We start from the raw sequence: 10142 nt of genomic DNA on the forward strand, positions 1-10142 counted from the left end.
GCCCCGCCCCGCTCCACCAGGCCGGACCTGGCGGGCGCCCGGAGCCAGGAGCTGCCTTGAGAGCCCGCGGATCCGCGGCAAGGAGGTTCCCGCACTGGAGCAAGAGCGGGGCAGGAGCTGGAGCGGCGGCGCAGGTGGCACTGGGTGAGTGGTGGGACTGGCGGAGGTATAGGAACTCGCACCTCCCTTACATCCAGGCTCCGGAGTAAACTTTCCTGTCTGGCGAAGCTGGGTGTTGGGACGAGAAGCGGGGAATCCCCACTCCAGGGCGCAGGCAAAGGATCTGAGCTGGGAACCAACACAGAAACTCACACGGACGGGCCCACACACGCGTGCATACATACCCACGGACGCACTTGGGACACACGTGCACTCAGGAAAGGACGCGCCCAGTGGGTTACTCTTGCAGTCCTTGGAGCAGCGCCACTGGCCTGCGCGGACTCCAGCGGGCAGGGAGCTCTGCTGTCGCGTATTTGCCGGGGGTAGCAGGAAAGGGCCAACTGGTTATCGCAGTCGGCAGTGGGCGGGTGGGACACCTCGCGTGGTTCCTGGCTGCCAGCAGGTGAAGACTAAGATGTAAACAGGCCCTGAGCACGTGATCGCTTCACAGACAGGTGTGCTGTGCTTCCCCCCACCCCAGCATCTGCGTGAGGACGACTCTCCCAAGTCCAGGGCAAGTCTTCGGGGTTGTTTGCGGGGCTGTATTCCATTCTCCGCCTAGAGAGGTGATAAGCCCTCCTCCAGAAATAGGAGCACAACGCCCCCTGGAGTCCGGGTAGTGCAGGAGGACGGGAGACTGTTGAACTGGGGTGGGGTTACCTGTGCTCCTTGCTTCCTTCTCGCGAACACCTTCATGGTGTCTTTATCCCTGAAGGTATTGGAGGGGGGCGCTATACTGATGGCAGTGGACAGCAGGCCTCCCCCTACCCACCCCATACCTCCGGCCTGGGGAGCTGCTGCCCGAGCGCCCGTTGGGTCCCTTTGGTACTAAGACCCCTCCTTGCAGAACTGGGAACTCCTTCCCTCCAAGGTAGGAGTAGAAAACCCACTCATGCTAGAGTGGGAGACCCTCTCCCGCAGAGAATGCAGCAGCATAACCCTCCCCTCAGTATGGGAGTGGGCCTGTACCCCTCAGGTACAGGAAGGACCAGGCCCCCTCCCCCAGTACCACCAGAGGGAGTGGGCAGAGGCAGTCAGCCTCCCTCCCTGCCCCACCCCCCACCCCTACACACACGCTGAGCCCAGCTGCTGCTGGAGCTTCTGGGCAGGCTGCCAGAAAGGGGAGGAGGCTCCTGGTACCCCAGGAGGCTGGGATCAGGGCAAGGCCAGAGGAGGGGGTCTCTACTGGAGAGAGGGCCTTCTTCTGTTCCTGTGAGGCTGAGGGTCTGGGGTGAGCCTGAGGGTGGCTGGGCTATGTTTCCCTTTCCAGGGAAAAAGAAAGAAAAACAACCCTTTCCATAGAGCTAAAAATAGAGCTGAGAGTCGGCCAGGGCTGTGGCCTGGAAGGGGGGGCAGGTAGGGGGTGTGTGGGGGGAATGCTCCTTCCTGGGGCAGAGGAGCTCTGGCAGGCCTGGCCAGGGTTGGGGCACGGTGCGGGGGGCGTCCGTTAGGGGACGAGAGGCTGTCCTTGCCCAGGGGTGCTGGCATCAGCTGACCTGACCAGGTCACAGAGACCCCTACAGGAAAGTATGTGTGGTAGAATGTTTGAGAAGTATGTGTACACGTAGAAGTTGTGTCTGTGAATAAGATGGTCAATGTGAAAGATGCTTAGGAGATTGTGTTTCAGATTGTGTCTGGGTGGGAAGGACTGCAAGTTGTGAAAGCCTGTGCACAAGTAGCTGTGTGACTCTGAGTGTGTCTCTGTGAAAGATGGCCTGAAAGATTATGGAGCGAAGGAACAGGGAACCACGTGATGAATGAGGCTGACTTGTGGGTATGTGAGTCTGAAGGTGGGAAAGGTCGTGTGGGTATTAAGGTTGTGTTCTTTGTCAGAGGGTGGGAATATTGGTGACCCCCGAGAAGACAGTGGAATGTTGTCTGCTGTGAGGCTAGGGTGGGTGTGAACATGCTCCCCCCAGTGATTGTTGAAGGGCCAGGAGCAGCTTCTCCGAGCAATGACTCTCTTAGCAAATGACTCTGAGGGAAGGCTGGGGCACAGAGCCGCTACTGGGGCAGGCCTGGGCTCACAGGGAAGAGGGTACACTGCTGTGGAGTTGGGTAGGGTAAGGTAGGGTAGGGCAGGGTAGGGTAGAGGTCCCCACCCCTGAGGTCGGGGGCGGGGGGGGGGGGGGGGGGTTACTAGCTATGTCTTCCGAATGCGCCACCAGATGGCGCCACCTCCACATATCCAAGTGTGAAGCCACCTAGCTGCTGGGGGTGGGGCAGGTACGGAGAGAGCCTGGGCCCCTTCCCTTGTGCTGCGGTGTAGGGCCTGGGCCACTGGAGAAAGTGGGTGGCAGCTGACCCTCGGCCTCCCCCTGTGGACTCCGAAGTCGGAGAGCGTGTCTGGGGCGGAGAGGCTTCGACTAGAGCAGCGGAGGGGGCAGGGCGGCAGCCGCGGTGCCTGGCCCTTTGTGCTTGAACAATGACCAGCTGCCGCTGGCCCCGGGGCCGGAGTTGGGGTTGAGGGTGACCCGCTGTCGCTGCCAACGCGAGTCCTGAGCTGACCAAGGCCCCAGACACACAACCACCCGGCCTGGGAGGGAGGAATACTGAGTCCGACTGTACAGCCCCTGCGGGCTCCGGCCGGACACGCGTGACGCGGGGTGCTTGCGTGTGGCCGCGCCCCGGGGGCGGGACGCCCCTGGGACCCCTCCCCCGCGCTGCACCGCCCACACGGGTAGGGCGGGGGCTGCCCGGCGGGGGGCGCCGTGGAGGCGGGGCCGGGTCGGGCCAGGCGGCTCCAAGTGGCCGTGCGCGGGCTGAAGCCGGGCAGCTTGCCGGTGAAGCGCGGGGGGCGGCCCGGGGCTGAGCATGGAGCAGAGCGGTGGAGGTGAGGGGGGCCGGGGCGGGGAGGCAACCTAAGGGCACCCCCAACTTCTACGCGGTGGAGGGCAAGTGGGGAAGGGGCATTCCACAGCGGCTCCCACTTTATGGAAGCGGCCGTGGGGGGGGGGGGGGGCTGAAGGAGGGTGTAATGGGGGCTCCCGGCTTCCTGTCGCAGATGGGAACTCGTGATCCCAGACTCTAGCCCACTTGACCGGTCCTTGGAACGGGGTGAGGGGAGAGACTTTCCCCAACTCTTGAGCCCCCTAAACAGGCCTGTGGGCCCTCGGATCTTGGCTAGACCTCTCTCGGGTCCGGGTTGAGCGCTGCTCTCTGCTCTCTCCAGCCCATTAAGGTGGGTTGCTGTGCCAGAGGGGTCACTCAGGGAGTGCCGGGGAGAGTGGGGATTCCCATCCCTACAGCCACAGACGCATTTCTCAAAATGGAGCCTCTACTTGCCCCTCCTTCTCTCTCAGGCTTCAAGAGCGGGAGTCGGGCTGGCCAGGCCTGGCTTTCCAGACGCCTGGCTCTGGCTCCAGTTCCGTGGGTGTCTGGTTCACAGGGCCCAGCTGATGTCTCTTCTGGATTTAGGGGCCCCTGACTCCATGGGGTTCAAGGCCCCAAGCTCACTGGGTCTGCCTTGTCTACCTGACACCCTGGGGCCTCAGAGTCTTTGTCTCTTGGGTCCCTGTCTCTCTGAGTCTGTCTCCTCCCCTCAGTTTGCACTTTCTCTGTGCTCACTGAAGTGGAGAAATGCAGACAGAAGTGCCAGCCCCCACTACCCCCTAAGAAGCCCCTTCCCCACTTTTTTTTCAAGCTCTGGAACGGTCCTGGAGAGGGCAAAGGAAGGGGCGTTGCATCCACTTTGCTCTGGGCTGGCACTTGTGTGGTGGACACTGCTCACTCCTACCCCCAACTCCCAGTTCCTCCTACCTTAGTTTGGACATCTTCCTGGTCTCAGGGTCTTTTGACTTGAGTGGGGTGGTGGGGGTGGGCTTAATGGAACACAAGCAAGAAAGAAGGGGAGCAGATCAGGCAAAGGAATCAGATAATGTCTCTCCTCTTTCACACTCCAGTGAGTGACAAAAATCAAGCTCCCTCTCACCCAGTGGGCCCTGCATGCCTGCATGCCACCCAGGCTCCCTCCCTGTCTCACACATGCTCCTCGGTACACACTTATACACACTCACTTTCCTGTGCACACACTTGGATAAAATACATGTGAGTATATATGAGTGGACATCTGCCCACACATATTCTCTCATATGGTCACGCTTATACGCCACGAATTCACTACCTGTGCATTTGTAACTTTCACATACTTTCTGAGAGTGACCCCCTAAACTTCTACACACACGCTCTTGTAAGACATGCCTGCCCATATGAATTCACACGTATACTCATGTATGTATGAATATATCTAAACGTATCTGCTCACATGCACTTAGCCATGTCACACAAATTTTCCTACACACAGTGCCCATTTTCACGCTGTGCGTACAGTTCCGCACACACAAGTGAGTAAATGCATGTACCCCTGCTCCTACGCAATTCTCTGTCTACTCCTTAGCCTCCTTGCTTTGCATGATGACTTCAGCAGATGCCTGAGTCCTGGTCTTCCCTGACGGAGGGAGTTCCGGGTGGACTTGCTGTCCCCTTCCAGGAAGGAGGAGGGCCTGGGGAGGTAGAGCCCTGGGCTCCAGGGAACTGGGATCTTGAAGAAGCTGCCAGAGGTGATGGTAGGGCTTCTACCCTTATCCCCTTGGGATCGTGCCGGGGAATATCTAAAGCCGGAAGGTTTCATAGATCTTGGCAGTAGGCCTGTGTAGGTTCCTTTAGGCCCAACTGAGTGGGTATGGTGAGGCTAGGAGTTGTCATGGCAACAAGCACGAGCCTGCATGGAGTCAGGAGACCCCACAGGGCACCTCTGGGCTCCCTAAGAGCTCCGAGTTTCTTGTTTGGCCAGTTCTACCCTTGCCGCCACTCTGTCTGGGAGAAACTGAGGCCCAGCTGGGGGAGGCTGGGCACTGCCTGGCCTTGGCTCTTTGTTCCCTAATTACCAGCTGAGTTGCTGACTTTGTCCCTGAGGTTGCTTCTGCCCAAACTGCCCTCTAACGAGGCCACCTGTCCCAGGGGACCAGGGCCCTGTGCTGGGAGCTGGTAGATGAGGCTCCCTCCTTAACTTGAGTCCTGGCTTCTGTAGGGGATGCAGTTTGGGGCTAGGTCCTGTGTCACCTCCAGGCCTCCCCTCCCCTCGTCCTCCCTGCTCAGTAGTTTCAGTCCCCTGCCCTGGTCAGACCCACACTGGGCAGTGGTCTGAGCCCAGGAAGAATTCTGGTTCATGCCAGTGCTCAGAGGGGGAGCTTTGGGGACATCAGGGCTTGTTACCGATGTCAGGGGGCTACTTGACCTGGGGTTGGGGTGAGGAGAGGGACCGGGGACCTTGTATAGGAAGCTCAAGGTGGAGGGACTCTGACACCATTGCCCTGCTCACAGGTTCCCCTGGAGGCCCCCGGCCAGGCCAGAGCTTCTGCCGCCATGGCCATTGTGCAGACTCTGCCAGTGCCACTGGAACCCGCTCCTGAGACGGCCACCACCCCACAAGCTCCAGCCATGGGCAGCGTGAGCAGCCTCATCTCAGGCCGGCCCTGCCCGGGGGGACCAGTTCCTTCCCGCCACCATGGCCCCCCTGGGCCCACCTTCTTCCGCCAGCAGGATGGGCTGCTGCGGGGTGGCTATGAAGCACAGGAGCCGCTGTGCCCAGCCGTGCCCCCCAGGAAGACTGTTCCTGGCACCACCTTCACCTACATCAATGAGGACTTCCGGACAGAGTCACCCTCCAGCCCCAGCAGCGACATTGAGGATGTGCGGGAGCAACGAGCACGGAATGCCCACCTCCGAGGCCCCCCACCGAAACTCATCCCTGTCTCTGGAAAGCTGGAGAAGGTGAGGACCAGCCCTTCCTTTGGGGCCTGGGTGGAATCAGGAGCCCCTGGAGAAGCCGGAGGAGTTTGGAGAGGTCTGTTTAGAGAAAGGAGTGTGGGCTCAAGCTTCACTAGACCCGAGCTGTAATCCCAGCACTTTCTCATTCTGGCTGTATGACCTCAAGGAGGTCACTTAACTCTCCCGAGCCTGTTTCCGTATCTGTGACATGGAGGTGATAGGTCAGCTCTCACAAGTTTGTTGTGAGAATGAAATAATACATGTAAAGTGCTTAGCCTAGTGCTCGGCATACACAGTGCGCTCAGTAAACGTTAGCTGCTTGAAACCACTATCGTTACCCCACAGCAATGAGTGTGACCTCGAGCAAGGCCTTTAACTCTGCCAAGCTTCCACTTCTTCATCTGTAATGTGGGGACAGTCATCATAGTTTTGCTCACAGGGCTGTTGTCCTGAGTAGCGATGAACCTTTTAAATTGTTTGATGTAAAGCTGACACTCCAGAGGCCCCCAGTTAGTGGTGGCAGTTGTTACTGACACATGGGGATGGGAGACCCCAGGTGGGAAGACAGGGAGTGCGATACGGGCTTTGAAAGATTGGGCAGCTCACCCCCCGTGTCACGTGGCACCTCATTTCAGAACATGGAGAAAATCCTGATCCGCCCAACAGCCTTCAAGCCAGTGCTGCCCAAACCTCGAGGGGCACCGTCTCTCCCCAGCTTCTTGGGTCCTCGGGCCGCCGGACTGTCTGGGAGCCAGGGCAGCCTAACACAGCTGTTTGGGGGCCCCGCCTCTTCCTCCTCTTCCTCCTCCTCCTCAGCTGCCGACAAACCTTTGGCACTGAGTGGCTGGGCCAGTGGCTGCCCATCAGGGACGCTGTCCGACTCCGGCCGAAACTCACTGTCCAGCCTGCCCACTTACAGCACTGGGGGTGCTGAGCCGGCCACCAACTCCCCAGGTGGGCACCTGCCCTCCCATGGCCCCGGGCGGGGGGGACTGCCGGGGCCGGCCCGAGGAGCCCCTACTGGGCCCTCCCACTCGGACAGTGGCCGGTCTTCCTCCAGCAAGAGCACGGGCTCCCTGGGGGGCCGCGTGGCTGGAGGCCTCTTGGGCAGCGGTCCCCGGGCCTCCCCGGACAACAGCTCCTGCGGGGAGCGCTCCCCACCACCACCACCACCCCCTCCGCCCCCTTCGGATGAGGCCCTGCTGCACTGTGTCCTGGAAGGGAAGCTCCGCGACCGGGAGGCAGAGCTGCAGCAGCTGCGAGACAGTCTGGACGAGAGCGAGGTGACCATGTGCCAGGTGTGGTCAGTGGCGATAACGGGGGTGGCATGGCAGGACATACAGAGGTGCTGGGGATCCGAGAGCATTTCCCTTTGTTCCAGGGTGGGGGCAAGTGGCAGGCAGTAGCACTTGGCCATTCCCACCCAGCCGTCTGGCTTAACTGCGGAGAGGTGAGGATTCAGACCTACTGCCGTTTACTTATTCATACTGAGCCTCATCTATAAATGGGGATATTTTTGTCTCTTTCGAGTTACACAGATTAAGTAAGGCAAAGTGTGTACAAAGTGTTTAGACTAATGCCCAGCACCTAAGAACCGTTACGTAAGTGCTTGCTATTATTGTTGTTGTTTTCTAGTATTGTAGAAGTAGTTGTTATTGTTGTCATATTGTTATCATTGTGTAGTGGACTCTAGCTGCCCAAAGCCCCCAGTGGGCCAGCAGAGTCGTCTGTGATAGCAGTGATAGCAGGCGGCTAGGGCTCCAGATTTACGGAGCTGCCAGGACCCAAGTCTGCCTTCTCGCCCACAGGTGTACGAGGACCGGCAGCGGCACTGGCAGCGGGAGCGGGAGGCCCTGCGTGAGGATGGTGCGGCCCAGGCGCAGCGGGCACAGCGGGCCCAGCAGCTGCTACAGCTGCAGGTGTTCCAGCTGCAGCAGGAGAAGCGGCAGCTGCAGGACGACTTTGCGCAGCTGCTGCAGGAACGGGAACAGCTGGAGCGGCGCTGCGCCACCTTTGAGCGGGAGCAGCGGGAGCTCGGGCCCCGGCTCGAGGAGACCAAGTGGGAGGTAAGTCAGACCAGGAGGGGCGAGTGGCAGGGCCCTGGAGGAACAACCCCTAGAAAGAGGGGCCCAGCCATACCCCCTGAGCCCACCGCTCCCAGAGGCCCTCCGCTTCCTCACCTTTGTGAGATGAGGATCCCCCTCTGACCTCCCTTCCTGGGACGGAGCCTCCTTGTGCCTTCATGTTTGGTCTCCTCGTTAGTGTGGTCTAGTGCCCGTAGCCAGTGGCATTCCCGTCCAACTGCCTTCCAACCAGTAATTAGAATGTGGTGATTGCCGAGCACCAGGCACTATTCTAGGCATGTTACATAGACTGTGAATTCTCTGATCTTCATTATCGGCCCTATGAGGTGGGTACTGTTAATACCCTCATTTTAGAGATGCAGAAACAGAGGCCCAGAAAGGCTGGGGCCCAAAATTATATGCAGTCTGTGGCAGAATTGAGATCTGAGCCCAGGCAATCTGACTCCTTGTTTACACCTTTAACCCAAATATTGGAGGGCCTCTCAACTGGAAATGTGGGCAGCAGCCTCCGTTGCTTCCACTCACGTAAAACCCACCATCACCCAGTCCCCAGAGCTTTGGGGTTTAAAAACAGCACTTGGAAGGAAAAAGATCTGGGTCTGAGTTCCACTTTAGCCGCTAACTAGCTGTATGACCTTGAACACGTCACTGGGCTCACCTCGGTGTCTTCCATCTGTAAAATGGGTATGAGGATCAAACTTCATCGCTGCCGAATGTCCAGCATGATGTCTGGGCCTGACCCCCTGGGAGAACTCTTCTCACCGTCTTTCCCTCCCACCACCAGGTGTGCCAGAAGTCAGGCGAGATCTCCCTGCTGAAGCAGCAACTGAAGGAGTCTCAGGCAGAGCTGGTGCAGAAGGGCAGTGAGCTGGTGGCCTTGCGGGTGGCCCTGCGAGAGGCGCGGGCTGCCCTGCGGGTCAGTGAGGGTTGGGCACGGGGTCTCCAGGAGGCGGCCCGAGCACGGGAGCTGGAGCTGGAGGCCTGTTCCCAGGAGCTGCAGCGGCACCGCCAGGAGGCTGAGCGGCTGCGGGAGAAAGCCGGGCAGTTGGACACCGAGGCAGCTGGACTCCGGGAACCTCCTGTGCCACCTGCCACTGCTGACCCGTTCCTCCTGGCAGAGAGTGATGAGGCCAAGGCACAGCGTGTGGCAGCCGGGGTTGGAGGCAGCCTGCGGGCCCAGGTGGAGCGTCTGCGGGCTGAGCTGCAGCAGGAGCGGCGGCGGGGCGAGGAGCAGAGGGACAGTTTTGAGGGGGAGCGGCTGGCGTGGCAGGCGGAGAAAGAGCAGGTGATCCGCTACCAGAAGCAGCTGCAGCACAACTATATCCAGATGTACCGGCGGAACCGGCAGCTGGAGCAGGAGCTGCAGCAGCTCAGCCTGGAGCTGGAGGCCCGGGAGCTCGCCGACCTGGGCCTGGCCGAGCCAGCCCCCTGCATCTGCCTAGAGGAGATCACTGCCACCGAAATCTAGGGTCCTTGGTGTCCCAGCTCTACAGGGAGCTCTACAGAAAGGGAACAGTAGCCTCAGGTCCACTGAGGTCCCCAGAGCCTCTTGTCCCCTGGGATCCGGGACTCTGGGCCTCTATCAAGAACCCAGGGCTGTCCTATGACTTGGATGAGCAAGATCAGACCCCTCGGAGGTCCCTGTGTTCATTGTTACCCAGAGGCCCCTACTCACTCCACCTGTTTCACTCCCCACCTGTTGCCAGTGCCACTCCGCCAACCCCATTCACCGCTCACCAGGTCAACCAGCCAGGGCCTGGGGAGAGGAAGGGGCTATCCCCCGACTCCAAAGACGGAGAGAGCCAGGCAGCACCAGCGGCTCCAGATGTGCCTGCCCCCACCCTGTGCATGTGGGGGATGGGGCTGGGGCTGGGGTCCGACCCCCAGCTTCCAGCTCTGCAGCCTCCCCCCAGCGGGGAGGGGCTGTAGTCAGACCAAAGGAAGAACTCAGAAATGTCTTGTTTAATGTGACCGAATGGCCCCTCCCCACACCCTGGTTTATGGCCTCGCTTTTCACTTGTATATTTTTTACACTGTAAATTTGTTGTACAAACCCAAAGAAAAAATTAAAAAATTTTGTTTTGTTTTTAAAAAAAAAAAGGTGAGTGTGCTAGGTAGAGATTATGGGAA

General features: G+C 59.5%; 1 protein-coding gene across 8 annotated transcripts; it reads left to right on the plus strand.

Moving 5' to 3' along the window:
• LZTS2 (leucine zipper tumor suppressor 2) lies at positions 1-10112 on the plus strand. Of its 8 annotated transcripts, none has more exons than XM_036027170.1 (6): positions 2-144; positions 1869-1963; positions 5482-5931; positions 6564-7211; positions 7737-7994; positions 8797-10112. In XM_036027170.1, the coding sequence occupies exons 2-6, from the start codon at positions 1913-1915 to the stop codon at positions 9478-9480; spliced, it is 2091 nt and encodes a 696-aa protein (XP_035883063.1). In that variant the 5' UTR covers positions 2-144; positions 1869-1912; the 3' UTR covers positions 9481-10112. The 8 variants fall into 8 exon arrangements, with proteins under 8 accessions (XP_035883066.1, XP_035883063.1, XP_028367736.1 ...); XM_036027169.1 differs by having other exon boundaries at positions 3-144; positions 6564-7226; XM_036027171.1 differs by having other exon boundaries at positions 3-144; positions 1869-1949; positions 6564-7226.
• The last annotated feature ends 30 nt before the right edge of the window (positions 10113-10142 follow it).

The sequence above is a fragment of the Phyllostomus discolor genome, chromosome 5 (assembly GCF_004126475.2).
Source record: "Phyllostomus discolor isolate MPI-MPIP mPhyDis1 chromosome 5, mPhyDis1.pri.v3, whole genome shotgun sequence".
In the NCBI taxonomy this organism is placed as follows: Eukaryota; Metazoa; Chordata; class Mammalia; order Chiroptera; family Phyllostomidae; genus Phyllostomus; species Phyllostomus discolor.